This window comes from Phocoena phocoena, chromosome 4, assembly GCF_963924675.1.
Source record: "Phocoena phocoena chromosome 4, mPhoPho1.1, whole genome shotgun sequence".
NCBI classification, from domain to species: Eukaryota; Metazoa; Chordata; class Mammalia; order Artiodactyla; family Phocoenidae; genus Phocoena; species Phocoena phocoena.
In genome coordinates, this window is record NC_089222.1 from 50,574,692 (window position 1) to 50,591,062 (window position 16,371).

General features: G+C 39.3%; 1 protein-coding gene across 1 annotated transcript in view; it reads right to left on the reverse strand.

Annotated features, from left to right (window-relative positions):
* Positions 1 to 16,371, reverse strand: part of TNIK (TRAF2 and NCK interacting kinase) — a 414,109-nt gene that overhangs the window by 57,824 nt on the left and 339,914 nt on the right. The window contains exons 16-17 of the mRNA XM_065876880.1: positions 10,170 to 10,334; positions 1,099 to 1,338 (exon numbers count right to left, since the gene is read on the reverse strand). Coding sequence (XP_065732952.1) covers positions 1,099 to 1,338; positions 10,170 to 10,334 — 405 coding nt within the window. The remainder of the gene's footprint in view (positions 1 to 1,098; positions 1,339 to 10,169; positions 10,335 to 16,371) is intronic.

Consider the following 16,371-nt stretch of genomic DNA (forward strand, 5'->3'; position numbering starts at 1 on the left):
TTATTAAAACCTAAAATCTTTGTATTGATCTAAATTTATCCTCCCAGAGTTATAAGTGTGTGCCTGCGTGTTTTTAGAGAGTGGACCAATAACGTCAAATGTTTCCCCAGCTCTCCTGTCTGCTCCTCTGCCCATCCTATTCTCTAGATTGAACTTTGCTCCATAAATAACCTTTTCTGATGGCATCTCTGCTTCCACAAGATGAGAACAACAACAAAAGAGCCATTATCAGCTAATTTCACTTTCAAAATAATAGAAATCCTGGTATAATATCCTTCTGAGAGGAAAAATATTTGAAAATCATTGGGTCAAAAGGTCTTATTTTTTTCTGGAATCAACAATGGCATCGATTTCTGGAAACTGTGGGACATTCCATTTGTCATAGCTCCTATGCTGAGCTCAGGAGAAAGGAGAATCCTGAACCGGGAAGAATCTGATGCAAACATTTCTACAGTATTTTGATGTTTCCAGGTTGTCTGTAGTGAGATGCATGGCCACGTTTTAGGACATTTTTTGGAATGTACAACAACTTGGTATAGGCAAAAACAAAACAAATGAAACCAAACCAGTGGAATGGCTGGTCATTTCACCCTAGAGTTTAATCCTCAGTAATCAATTAAGGCTGGAATTAAATCACAACCTGGCCTAGAAGGAGCTTTCCTTAAGTGGAGCCAACTAAAATATTCTAAGAGCATTACTATCTTCTGAACATTTGAAACCTGTTTTCACTTTGGGTTATTAAAAATAGGAATAAAAAAATTCCTTACTTTTTAATCTAGAAATTTAAAATTTGTCTAGACATAGATTAAGTCATCGATGAAAATATCCATATTATTCTATTGCTTAAGATGGATAGTTAAAAGAACAGTTTGGAACGCTTGGGGTTGCGAGTTCTAATTCTGGATACAGGATATATGCTTCCAAGTCATTCAGTCTACCTGAGCCTCCATTTCTTTGGGGAAAACGGAGATCAGAAATGATAAACGACAATCCAATTCTTAGCTTGGGAATGAGGAGGGACCAAAACAAACGAAGAATAATAATAACAGACAATGATGACAATGATGGTGATGTCGATAAAAACCCCAGTAATATTACCTTTGGTGGAATGTCTTCTTCCTGTCGTAACCAAGAGCTTCGGTCAAACTTCTCAATGCGAGTGGGGAGAGGCGGGTTTTCAGAGGTGGGATCCGAGTTCTGGCGCGGCATCTCCACACGGTGAGAGCTCACGTTCAGAGCCTCCTGAAACCCAGAGAGGCCCTTCGTGGGCTGCTCGTGCACCGACTGGGAGGCGGTCAAGGCAGGTCCCTGGGATTTCACAGCTACCAGATGTGGGATCTAAGCATCAAACCAACATCACAGCAGTGTTATTAGAAGAAAAAGCAGATCAGCTAGGACTTCACTCAGGGGAAGGGAAAATAAAATTTTAGGGAGAAAGAACCAGAGTACACAGAGCCCACCACCATTCTCTGCAGCATGCTTTTCAAAGCCCCCCCGAATTTCCCATTTAGAGCTGGAGGGCTTGACCAGGGTTCCTGGCAAAGAGTTAAATGATTGACTTGGGACTGCTAATAAGTCAGTGAAGTAAGTGTCATGATAATGATTTTTAGTGAACATTTATTGAGCAGCAATACAATATATTTACAAGCACTTCTCTCCTAATGTCACAAACTTCCTCCTTTCAACCTCCTCACTTTGACTTCAGGGAGTGCTCTGTGAAACAAGAATTGCTCTGAACATCTTACTTCTTGTGAACTCACTAAATCGACCATGAGACGGACACAATTATTTTCCTCATGAGAATGTAAGGATTAGAGAGGGTAAGTAACAACCTAGATTTCACAGTTAATACGTGCCAGAGCCTGGATTATAACCCACACATACGCTTGATTGTAGTTCCGGTATTGTAACCCCACAGCCTAACTGCTACACTATCCTGCTTTCTGGTAAACTGGCTCTTACCAGTTAGGATATTATATAACTCTCGAGACCAGGACGTTTCTTTTAGAGTTGTGGTAAGTCTCATAATTTGGCATGTGTTGATGTTCATGCAGGGAAGAAATGTAGTCTTTAGGCAGAAGGGTGGCTTTTTAAGACAAATCATGAACATCTAGAGTTCTGAGTACCCTTTACCATTAGCACTGCTCACACTTCATTGTGCTCATGTGAGCCTGAGTCCCCCTCCATCACATAGGTAAGCTCCTCAGAGACAAGAGCCATGTCTGACCTCCTATCTCTGAGTCTAGCACCGGGCCTGGCATGTGAAGGTGCTCAGTCAATCTTGGCTGGGAAAACATCTAGAGTACTTTCTAAATTAAACTGTTAATCCCACAAACATTAATCTAGTATCTGCTTTGTACAAGGGACCTACCAGACCCTCTTTGGATTGAAATCTCAGTGCCCAGACTGCTGGGGAGCATCTCTATAGCCCTCCTCCACCAGCCTGGCCCCGTTCCTCTTGCCCTTGAGGTCTTATCCCTGGAGCAGCCCTGCCCCAGCCTCTTCAGACTATCCTGGGTCTGAAACCTGCAATGTTATTCATTATGGTTCAGAGGCAATTCTCAAAGTCCAGTTCAATGGAATGTTATGCTTCAACCAGAATAGAACTGTAACCAATCAAATTTATATTAAGGGTAAATATCATTAAATATATTATTAATATGAAAACAAAGCCTATCTTACAAATATGTAGTACATGCACCCCAATGTTCATAGCAGCACTGTTTACAACAGCTAAGACATGGAAGCAACTTAAATGTCCATCGACAGAGGAATGGATAAAGAAGATGTGGTGCATATATACAACGGAATATTACTCAGCCATAAGAAGGAATGAAATATTGCCATTTGCAGCAACACGGATGGACCCAGAGATTATCATACAAAATGAAGTAAGTCAGAAAGAAAAAAAGACAAATACAATAAAGTAGAATTATATGTGGAATCTAAAATATGACAAAAATGAACTTATCTATGAAATAGACTCACAGACATTGAGAACAGATTTGTGGTTGCCAAGGCGGAGGGGGGTGGGGAAGGAACGTGTTGGGAGTTTGAGATTAACAGATGCCAACTACCATGTATAGAATGGATAAACAACAAGGTCCTACTGTACAGCACAGGGAACTATATTCAGTATCCTGTGATAAACCATAATGGAAAAGAATATGAAAAAGAATATAATATGTTTATGTTTAACTGAATCACTTTGCTGTAAAACAGAAACGAACACAACATTGTAAATCAACTATACTTCAATAAAATAAATTTTAAAAAATGTAGTACAAAACACAAACCTACTTTAAAAGAGCCCCCAAAATAAAAACAAAAATTGAAGCTCCTAAAGAATGTTTAATCCAATTAGCTGTCACAGGGTATCTACATTTTCATTTCCTACTCACTTCAATAGAGTTTCACAAGTTTTCCCTCTACTTCCCCCTTTTACAGGGCAATAGTATCCTAAAAGGTCAAAGTTAGGGGCTTTTTAAAGAGGAAGTTTGTGTGTTAAAAGAGAAGTTTCTATAAAAATGTACCCCATGGACAAACCTCTTAGATAGCCTCATCCACCACAGGGCAGACAGCAGAAGCAAGAAGAACTACAATCCTGCAGCCTGTGGAACAAAAACCACATTCACAGAAAGACAGACAAGATGAAAAGGCAGAGGGCTATGTACCAGGTGAAGGAACAAGACAAAACCCCAGAAAAACAACTAAATGAAGTGGAGATAGGCAACCTTCCAGAAAAAGAATTCAGAATAATGATAGTGAAGATGATCCAGGACCTCATCCTGGAAAAAGAATGGAGGCAAAGATTAAGAAGATGCAAGAAATGTTTAACAAAGACCTAGAAGAATTAAAGAACAAACAAACAGAGATGAACAATACAATAACTGAAATGAAAAATACACTAGAAGGAATCAATAGCAGAATAACTGAGGCAGAAGAATGGATAAGTGACCTGGAAGACAGAATGGTGGAATTCACTGCTGTGGAACAGAATAAAGAAAAAAGAATGAAAAGAAATGAAGACAGCCTAAGAGACCTCTGGGACAACATTAAACGCAACAACATTCGCATCATAGGGGTCCCAGAAGGAGAAGAGAGAGAGCAAGGATGCAAGCAAATATTTGAAGAGATTATAGTTGAAAACTTCCCTAACATGGGAAAGGAAATAGCCACCCAAGTCCAGGAAGTGCAGGATAAACCCATACAGGATAAACCCGAGGAGAAACACACTGAGACACACAGTAATCAAATTGGCAAAAATTAAAGACAAAGAAAATTAATGAAAGCAGCAAGGGAAAAACGAAAAATAACATACAAGGGAACTCCCATAAGGTTAACAGCTGATTTCTCAGCAGAAACTCTACAAGCCAGAAGGGAGTGGCATGACATATTTAAAGTGATGAAAGGGAAGAAACTACAACCAAGATTACTCTACCTGGCAAGGATCTCACTCAGATTCAAGGGCGAAATCAAAAGCTTTACAGACAAGCAAAATCTAAGAATTCAGCACCACCGAACCAGCTCTACAACAAATGCTAAAGGAACTTCTCTAAGAGAGAAACACAAGAGAAGAAAAGGACCTACAAAAACAAACCCAAAACAATTAAGAAAATGGTAATAGGAACATACACATTGATAATTACTTTAAACATGAATGGATTAAATGTTCCAACCAAAAGACACAGGCTCGGTGAGTGGATACAAAAGCAAGACCAATATATATGCTGTTTGCAAGAGACCCACTTCAGACCTAGGGACACATACAGACTGAAAGTGAGGGGATGGAAAAAGATATTCAATGCAAATGGAAATCAAAAGAAAGCTGGAGTAGGAATACTCATAGCAGATAAAATAGACTTTAAAATAAAGAATGTTACAAGAGGGCTTCCCTAGTGGTGCAGTGGTTGAGAGTCCGCCTGCTGATGCAGGGGACACGGGTTCATGCCCTGGTCCAGGAAGATCCCACATGCTGTGGAGCGGCTGGGCCCATGAGCCATGGCTGCTGAGCCTGCGCGTCAGGAGCCTGTGCTCCGCAACGGGAGAGGCCACAACAGTGAGAGGCCCATGTACCGCAAAAAAAAAAGAATGTTACAAGAGACAAAGAAGGACACTACATAATGATCAAGGGATCAATCCAAGAAGAAGATATAGCAATTATAAATATGTATGCACCCAACACAGGAGCACCTCAATACATAAGGCAAGTGCTAACAGCTATAAAAGAGGAAATCGACAGTAACACAATAATAGTGGGGGACTTTAACACCTCACTTACACCAATGGACAGGTCATCCAAACAGAAAATTAATAAGGAAACACAAGCTTTAAATGACACAATAGACCAGATAGGTTTAATTGATATTTATAGGACATTCCATCCAAAAACAGCAGATTACACTTTCTTTTCAAGTGTGCACAGAACATTCTCCAGGATAGATCACATCTTGGGTCACAAATCAAGCCTTAGTAAACTTAAGAAAATTGAAATCATATCAAGCATCTTTACTGACCACAATGCTATGAGATTAGAAATCAATTATAGGGAAAAAAAAACATAAAAAACACAAACACATGGAGGCTAAGCAATACGTTACTAAATAACCAAGAGATCACTGAAGAAATCAAAGAGGAAATTAAAAAATACCTAGAGACAAAGGACAATGAAAACACGATGATCCAAAACCTATGGGATGCAGCAAAAGCAGTTCTAAGAGGGAAGTTTATAGCAATACAAGCCTACCTCAAGAAACAAGAAAAATCTCAAATAAACAATCTACCTTACATCTAAAGGAACTAGAGAAAGAAGAACAAACAAAACCCAAAGTTAGCAGAAGGAAAGAAATAATAAAGACCAGAGCAGAAATAAATGAAATAGAAACAAAGAAAACAATAGCAAAGATCAATAAGACTAAAAGCTGGTTATTTGAGAAGATAAACAAATTGATAAACCATTAGCCAGACTCATCAAGAAAAAGAAGGAGAGGACTCAAATCAATAAAATTAGAAATGAGAAAGGAGAAGTTACAACAGACACCGCAGAAATACAAGGCATCCTAAGAGACTACTACAAGCAACTCTATGCCAATAAAATAGACAACCTGGAAGAAATGGACAAATTCTTAGAAAGGTATAACCCTCCAAGACTGAACCAGGAAGAAATAGAAAATATGAACAGACCAATCACAAGTAATGAAATTGAAACTGCGATTAAAAATCTTCCAACAAACAAAAGTTCAGGACCAGATGGCTTCACAGGTGAATTCTATCAAACATTTAGAGAAGAGCTAACACCCATCCTTCTCAAACTCTTCCAAAAAACTGAAGAGGAAGGAACACTCTCAAACTCATTCTGTGAGGCCACCATCATCCTGATACCAAAACCAGACAAAGATACTACAAAAAAAGAAAATTACAGACCAATATCACTGATGAATATAGATGCAAAAATCCTCAACAAAATACTAGCAAACAGAATCCAACAACACATTAAAAGAATCATACACTACGATCAAGTGGGATTTATCCCAGGGATGCAAGGATTCTTCAATATATGCAAATTGATCAATGGGATACACCATATTAACAAATTGAAGAAGGAAAACCATATGATCATCTCAATAGATGCAGAAAAACCTTTTGACAAAATTCAACACCCATTTATGATAAAAACTCTCCAGAAAGTGGGGATAGAGGGAACCTACCTCAACATAATAAAGGCCATATATGACAAACGCACAGCCAACATCATTCTCAATGGTGAAAAACTGAAAGCATTTCCTCTAAGATCAGGAACAAGACAAGGATGTCCACTCTCACCAATATTATTCAACAGTTTTGGAAGTCCTAGCCACGGCAATCAGAGAAGAAAAAGAAATAAAAGGAATACAAATTGGAAAAGAAGAAATAAAACTGTCACTGTTTGCAGATGACATGATACTATATATAGAGAATCGTAAAGATGCCGCCAGAAAACTACTAGAGCTAATCAATGAATTTGGTAAAGTAGCAGGATACAAAATTAATGCACAGAAATCTCTTACATTCCTGTACACTAATGATGAAAAACCTGAAAGAGAAATTAAGGAAAGACTCCTATTTTCCATTGCAACAAAAAGAATAAAATACCTAGGAATAAACCTACCTAGGGAGACAAAAGACCTGTATGCAGAAAACTATAAGACACTGATGAAAGAAATTAGACATGATACAAACAGATGGAGAGATATACCATGTTTTTGGACTGGAAGAATCAATATTGTTAAAATGACTATACTACCCAAAGCAATCTACAGATTAAATGCAATCCCTATCAAATTACCAATGGCATTTTTTACAGACCTAGAACAAAAAAATCTTAAAATTTGTATGGAGACACAAAAGACCCCGAATAGCCAAAGCAGTCTTGAGGGGAAAAAAACAGAGCTGGAGGAATCAGACTCCCTGACTTCAGACTATACTACAAAGCTACAGTAATCAAGACAATATGGTACTGGCACAAAAGCAGAAATATAGATCAATGGAACAAGATAGACAGCCCAGAGATAAACCCATGTACCTATGATTAAGTAATCTATGACAAAGGAGGCAAGGATATACAATGGAGAAAAGACAGTCTCTTCAATAAGTTGTGCTGGGGAAACTGGACAGCTACATGTAAAAGAATGAAATTAGAAGACTCCCTAACACCATACACAAAAATGAACTCAAAGTGGATTAGAGACCTAAATGTAAGACCGGACACTGTAAGATTCTTAGAGGAAAACATGGGAAGAACACACTTTGACATAAATCACAGCAAGATCTTTTTTGATCCACCTCCTTAGAGTAATGGAAATAAAAACAAAAATAAACAAATGGGACGTAATGAAACTTCAAAGCTTTTGCAAAGCAAAGGAAACTACAAACAAGATGAAAAGACAGCCCTCAGAATAGGAGAAAATATTTTCAAATGAATCAATGGACAAAGGATTAATCTCCAAAATATATAAACAGCTCATGCAGCTCAATATTAAAAAAACAAACAACCCAATCCAAAAATGGGCAGAAGACCTAAATAGACATTTCTCCAAAGAAGACATACAGATGGCCAAGAAGCACATGAAAAGCTGCTCAACATCACTACTTATTAGAGAAATGCAAATCAAAACTACAATGAGGTATCACCTCACATCAGTTAGAATGGGCATGATCGGAAAATCTACAGACAACAAATGCTGGAGAGGGTGTGGAGAAAAGGGAACCCTCTTGCACTGTTGGTGGGAACGTAAATTGATACAGCCACTATGGAGAACAGTATGGAGGTTCCTTAAAAAACTAAAAATAGAATTACCATATGACCCAGCAATCCCACTACTGGGCATATACCCAGAGAAAACCATGATTCAAAAAGACACATGTGGTTGAGAGTCTGCATGCCGATGCAGGGGACACAGGTTTGTGCCCCAGTCCGGGAAGATCCCACGTGCCGTGGAGCAGCTGGGCCCATGAGCCATGGCCGCTGAGCCTGTGCCTCCAGAGCCTGTGCTCCACAATGGGAGAGGCCACAACAGTGAGAGGCCCACGTACCACAAAAAAAAAAAAAAAAAAAAAAAAAAGTACCCAATGTTCATTGCTGCACTATTTACAATAACCAGGTCATGGAAGCAACCTAAATGCCCATCAACAGACAAATGGATAAAGAAGATGTGGTACATATATACAATGGAATATTACTCAGCCACAAAAAGGAACGAAATTGGGTCATTTGTAGAGATGTGGATGGATCTAGAGACTGGCATACAGAGTGAAGTTAAGTCAGAAAGAGAAAAACAAATATTGTATACTAATGCATATATGTGGAACCTAGAAAAATGGTACAGATAACTGGTTGCAGGGCAGAAATTGAGACACAGGTGTAGAGAAAAACGTATGGACACCAAAGGGGGAAAGCGGTGGGGTGGGGATGGTGGTGGTGGGATGAATTGGGAGATTGGGATTGACATGTATACACTAATATGTATAAAATGGGTAACTAATAAGAGCCTGCTGTATTAAAAAAAATATTAAATATTAAGAAACCTTGAAATTTGCTGCAGTTATGGTTTCAAATTGAGTCTGCTTATAACCATGGTTTATAATTGGCATGATTTCTATTAAAAAAAAAAAAGTACGCCATGGAAGGTTAGGCCTGGACTCATATACAAATAAAAACAAACAAGTGCCACGCTGGCTGGTACTGAAAAATCTTGGACCTCATATACTAAAGGCAAACTTAAAACCAAGACTCCTTGATTGTATCTACTTTTAAACTCCAGTTCAAATAGCATTATAGATTTCAAAGGTGACCTCAGAATATTCTGTGGAAGTGTTAACACAGGATACCTGGAAGAAGTTTAAGACATTTGGGTGAAAACATCTATATTACCTTTATTTTTCATCTAATTTCATACTTCATTTCAATTCCTATTTCATTTTTGGTATATATAAAATCCTCTAAAACTTCCAGAAACTTCCTCCTTATCTAAAAGTGGAGATATCTTCTTTTCTTTTCCAAATAGCTTAAAACAATGGTTCTCAAACTTCAAAGTGCATCAGAATCACTTGGAGGCTATTAAACCCCAGACTGCCAGGCCCCAACCCTAGAGTTGCTGACCAGTAGGTCTGAGGTGGGCCTCAGAATCTACGTTTCTACCAAGTTTCTGGCTCATGCTATGCTGCTGGCCCAGTGGCCACACTTTGAAAACCACTGGCTTAGAAGACACAATTTTACCTTACCTAGTCCATTTAATTTTTTCAGTTTCAGGCTCATGCGAAAATCCCAAGGAACAAAAGATAATATAATAGTTTATACGTATCAAAGGTCTACACAAATGTTAGTTTTGGTAATTATAACTAAAAGGATGCTAGTTCTGACCTGGCAGGAACTCCCCCGGGTCTCCAGAGAGGCAATTTACCAAGAAGTGACTTTGTGGTTGGCTTAAAGTTAAGGATGGTGCTTTTTTCTTTCTTACTCCTTCTGCTGCCTTTCACATTCAGTGGGGTCTCCTATCTTACTAGAGATTTGATATTAAAAGCCATGAGTTGGCTGGACCCATGCCTGAAATCATATTACAATTTCCTGGGCTTTTATTAGACTTTACTGTATACCTGTTGAAAAAAGCCAGTGGAATGAAGGGAGGATGTACCTGGGGATCTACTGGTCTGAGCATGGGGGGTGTCCGAGCAGGCTGAACCCCACTGATGCTGAAGGACTCCGACCGTGGGGGCAGGTTGGGGTCTGATATCCTGTTGGCAACCTTGTGAGGCATGGCAGGTGAACTCTGCCGGTTGAGCCTTGACCGTTCTTCTACCTAGAAGCCAAAAAATGAAAAAAGAAAGAAAGAAAGAAAAAAGAGTACCTCAATGGATGGAAGCTGATTTACTTCCTAGTTACGATTTTCTGTAGTCACCTGCACAGCCATTTTGTATCCCTCTGATCAAATCACTTTAGAAAGATGAAGCTCTCCCTATCTGCTCTGCATCAGAAATTTGCAAAATGCTCTTTCTGTCAAGAGTAAATACTAGCGTGAAGAACTCACAGAACACTTAACCATCATCCTTCCATCACCCATTATCTCGTGCTATTCCGTTGGCTGGGAATTAGGGATCTGCTTAAGAGTTTACCGTGCGTTAGTTGGAACACCGTCCTGCTAATCGGTCACCAAGCCAGGGGTCAGTGAGGGAGAGAGGTAACTACGGCGGGCATTATGATTGCTTGGGGACAATAGAAAACTGCTTTGAGCTGACTCATGGGACAGGGCAGGAAAGAACACAGGAGGGCTGGCAGGAGGATAAGCTGAGCGTACTCACCGCCATTGATTTCTTCACATGCCCTACTCATGGGCAAGTGGGCCTCTCACTCAATAAGCATGGCCTGTCTTATTTTTTATTTATTTATTTTTCTGGTACGTGGGCCTCTGACTGTTGTGGCCTCTCCTGTTGTGGAGCACAGGCTCCGGACGCGCAGGATCAGCGGCCATGGCTCACGGGCCCAGCCGCTCCACGGCATGTGGGATCTTCCCAGACCGGGGCGCGGGACCCGTGTCCCCTGCATCGGCAGGCGGACTCTCAACCACTGCGCCACCAGAGAAGCCCTGGCCCATCTTAAACTGACTTCCCGTATCATTTTCTTTTTCTCTCTTTTTCTCCCTTTCTTTTCGGGTGTCTCTCCCGGCTCTCTAGAATACACTGTCCCAGCACCTTCTTTCCATTCCAGCCTGGGCTCCACTACCTCCCTCTACCCTCCTCCTGCCTGTTTCTCCACACATGGCACTCATTCTTGCTACTCCTCCTCTCCTCTCCCTCCTCCAACCCTCTCTCCTTTCTGGACACTTCATTTCCTTGTCATTCCCTTTCTGCAGAATCTCTCTCAGCCCAGAGGGGATAACTGATCAGAAGTGCTTTACAGGGAAGGTTCTCTTTACAGGCAAAAGTTACCCTTGGTAACTTATTTGCTGCAGACAGACCATGGCAGAGGACAAATTAAAGGAAATTTTAGATAAACAAAATGTACACCGCAAGACAGGATTTAAAATCTTCGACAGCTTTAAGAGGTCTAGCACTTTTCTTCCAGGTCCACCTTGCCCTGCCCTTTATTTCTTTAGGGTCAATTTGACAGTTGTAATTTCCAAATTCACGGGGGGAATGCACCCTACCCTGATGACCCGTAACTCTCTTCTGCTGACTCACTATCTTTGTGTTGCAAGAGCCTGTCATGGAACCCACATGCAGGTCCTCAAGACATATTTGTATGTCTCAGCGAAGAGCTTTTTTAATCTATTTTACTTCCTGATTTGAAAGGAAAATTCAAAAGAGCTATTCTTTCCCATCCTCCCTACCTTATTTTGAATCTTCCTAGAGGCAGACTCAGTCTCATACACAAAATAAGTCTGTTTTTAAAACTCTCAAATCAACTACAAACATGTTAACATGTGCCATAGTGTAGAAAACCACCCTCTTGCCTCTACTTAGTGGTAATTTGAACACCTCTTCCCTGACCGTGGCTGTGCAGGGTACATACAATTGGCATCTAGGTGACTTTGGTTTTGAAATTCCACGTCCCAGAAGCTTACCACATACCAAATAAGATTAGCTGCAAAAAGCCAGGAATATAAACCAGAACATGTATACTTTGTATGTGTATGTGTGCAAAGTATTACATCAGCAACAATGGGCTATTACTGCATTGAGCAAAAGGAAATAACAAAGCCTGACTTGAGATAAGACCACAAAGAAGAGAAAGTCCTGCAAGGACAACCACAGATAAACTGAGACCAAGGCATGCAATGTATTGCTTTTCCAAATACTAGACTCTTTGAAAAGAAGGTGACTATTTCCAGATGACTGGAATTAGTCAAATATTAACCATTTTCTTATTTCCAGGGAAGATCATTAAATAGATAAATCACATGTATAAGTACCCCTCACTACCTGAACTCTCACCATCCAAACCATTGCTGTCTGAGGTCAGGAATCCAAGAGGTTTGGACTCATTTTCAGATAAATACCTGGCTATCCAAACTATAGCCACTTATTACCTGACATTTAGGAGCCAAATATTATAAGGGAGTGAAGAGTACTTGCTATTATTGTTTTTTTAGCTGTAAAATATCCTCAGACTATTTTAAACCCACATTCAGAAACAGCACATTAAAAATAACAAAGTCTGTCCCCCAAGACTCCATCTTGAACAAAGAAATTATATTTGAGATAAAGAATTTTTTTGGCAACTGCCAGTAACAAGGCTCCAGTAAAGGCGCCACCTTTGTCTCTAATAGGACTGTGGGCCACACGGGCCCTAAAGCTGTTGTTAGAAATGAATGGGGCACAAAGTGGGGTGCTAATTTTCACAGGCAGTTAATGGGTTTAATTAGTCGAGTGTAGCTATCACTAATGTACTTCTAGTAACATTTGCTATGCCTTCTCTAAGTTAAATACTAAATCCTACCATTACTATGTTTCAGTTTGTGCCATCATAAATATATGGTGTGAATAATCTATTGTTATACCCAGCAGATTATTTCAGGATAAGTCCAATGTGGTGAAATTTCCTGGGTTGAAGTTTGTCCGAAGAAATTTGAAAATCTATGTGACAGGTGTAACAATGAGGCATCCGGCTACTTTGTCTCAAGAAAATCTGGTCCTAAAGTCTTTAGGAAGATAATGCTGCCTGTTGCTTTTGCACCAAAGGGTATTGGAGCAAATATATCAAATTAAACATCCAAATAACAGTTTCAAATGGACAGAGGGGAAGCTGGCCTTTCTGCTTATTTTGCTACTGGGCAAAGGCCTGTCTCCTGATTCATCACATCTTATGTCTACTAACTGAACAGCGAGTGAGACAAAAAAGAAGGTGTTTTCCCCCAGATTAAGAATATTTTGTGATTAAAAACTGGCTTACAATCAAGATATGTTTCAGTCTGCTTTTCATGATACTAAAAAAAAAAAAAATCTATTAGCTGAGTCTTTGCTCCAACCTCTTGCTGCCAAGAAGTTGTAAAATATCTTAAGTACCATCAAAAAAGAGTGTTCTAGTAGCATCAGATAAACAGTGTCAAGGTGCTAGACCATAACAAGACATCTATAACAAAGGATTTCACACTTGACGGGATTATCAATAAATACAGAGAACAATACTAGGAGAGACTGATCAATTTTACTATAGAATCAGGTTTTCTTCTTATTAAAAGGATCATTTTAACATCAAAACTAAAATAACTTTGGAGAGGTTTGGATAACTTCCACAGAAATGCTATACTATTTATTACAGCATTACGGGGAGAAAGAAAAAAATAACTGTGGTCTCAGAAATAAAATTCTGCTCCAGGCAGGACTGTGTTATCCACTGGGTACTGAGAGTCATGTCTAAGGTCTTTGAGATATATAAAAGTTGCATGAATACAGACGACCTGAAAAGAAACACGTTAATTACAGTATTTGAAAAAATTTCAAAATAAATAAAAATACATTGAAACATGTATAAGTGTAAACATTATATCAGTGTCAACTGTTAAATTGTTTTGTACATTTGAGAACAATTTATAGCTTCCAGTGTCTCACTTAGCAATAATGAATGATAGCTGCTGAGAGAGAATTTCAAAACAAAATTATAGAAGTAATTTTTTAAATGTTGACAACAAAATATATTTACTATTGTCATATGGGTGCATTTTAATAATACTTTATATGACTGTAGGGTCTGTGGGGTTTACGAAGCTCTTAGAAGGCCTGCCTTAAGAGCTAACATGTGGTGAATTGAACACAATCGTATGGGAATATTTTTTCCCCAACTGGACAAAACAATTTGATTTTTGTCTTTACTGGCAATGTTGGAGGAAGAGAAAGAAGTCCAATGATTTTTAAGTCCTCGTTAGGTACTCTGACCCTGCACTCACTGGGCACATGAAGAGCTGAATCACGCTGTCTTTTGGCAAAACCACATGGGCAGATGGCTGCTGAGTAAGACTGGTGCTATCCCTTCTCTGGGGCACCTTTGAGGACAGGGGAGGCTCTCATTCATAGGGAATGCTTAAAATGTAACCTTGTCTAAAGATAAGGGCCTGGACTAGTTTTCCAAGATCTACTCCTAACCACTGATAGCACAGAAAAGTACAGATCCTCATGTGAGTGGAGCACATAACTTAAAAGTAATGAGGCAAATCTTTGGCAAGCTGAGATGGGAAATTAAAAACTGTGTATCTATCACCGGGGAGAGGTAAGTGGAAGAGATGGGAGATGCATGTGAAATCCCAACCAGAAACAACAGAGGCAAAACACTTATTCCTTGTGGGCAACAATGGCCTTGGGAGCAAAACAGAAATATGTTGAATCATGTATTTCATTTGCATTTGTACAGCGCCTACAGTTTCAATGGCACATTCACATACATGGTTGCCCAGGATCCTCCCAACCTTGAGACAGGAAGTATAGGTGTGGAGGCTGCACCTCAGGAAGACTATGAGACTTCCAGGTCACAAAGACCGTAAGTGGAAGAACTTGAACTCAAACAAGCTCTTTCCTATTTCCTGTCAGGTCTCTCTCATGCTAAATCTTAAGAGAGATAAGCAGAAACTGAGGAAAGATGGGAAAAGAGCCATAAACTCTCTAAATAGTAATATGGGACCTCATATATAAAATAATTCATATAAAAAGAAAAAACCATCAGTGTAGAGCAGAGAAAACAAGTGGAGAAGAGTTCTTATGTACAAGGATTTCAAAGTCCAATGGGCTGATGGGATATAAAGAGACATCTTGGCCCATCATTTGCCAAATAAAACCATGGCCAGATGACTGGCATGCATCAGAGAGAAAGAACATGATGAAGTGTTAAAAAAAATATTAAAATACCATCGCATGCAACACTCATGTAGACAGAGCATTCTGTCACTGCTGTGTGCTGGTGAAAATTAAAAAATAATTATTGCCAGGCCGAGACAATCACATGCCATTATAAGAAACAGGAATCTGTACCATTAGAAAGAAAGGGCATTATAAGAAAAGGAATATCCATCTTTCAAAAAGTGCCAGTGGGAAAAAAAACCCTTCAAATTTTGCTGATGTTTAACAGAATATCATATTGATGTTTTCACAAAACAAATCTGACTTCCATTCCAATCTAGAAACGGCAGAGAATTTGAAAGGGGTGAGACTGACCCCCACTCCTCCTTTTAATGGAGACATTAATGTTCCTTTCTGGCTGAAATCTGAAAATCAAAGTCAAGGTAACATTTAGGACAACTAGAAAACTCAGTAAAAGGAGAGAGAGAAGAGCTCAAGATTTGCCAATAACCAAGTATTTTCATTTGTTCTTACTACATCCGACAGATTAATAAGAAAGGAGATGAGAAATGTGATGATTTATGTTTTACAAAATGAAGCAACGAAAACACAGAGGATGAAACATTATAACAATATTACACTGCTAGTGAAAAAAATGTCGATTGGAAATAAGGAAAAGTAAGTGGATGGAAAAGTAATCAAAGAAGGAAAAACCACCCTGATGAGAAGGTATAGAGCTGAGTTAGGAAACAAATACGGGAGCAGATTACAGAAGAGGCTGCTGTGGGTGGAAGATGGCCAGGTGGTGTCTTCAATGGCATATGGGGCAAAAAAAGCCCAGACCCTCTATCACAGGAGACCATGGTATAGCTGCTGCCTACCCATCCCTGGTGAGGATATTTTCAAATTATATTCTCACAGAGGATGCCTTTGAAAAAGAAAATGGTACCTTTTATTCTACCTCCAAAAGAGAGTTTAACCCACGTTCTTTTTATTGGTTGATAATTAAGATACTGCTGAGCTAGAAATTCTGTCCATATCTAAAGTCTTGAAATGTATTTCACTGTCTGG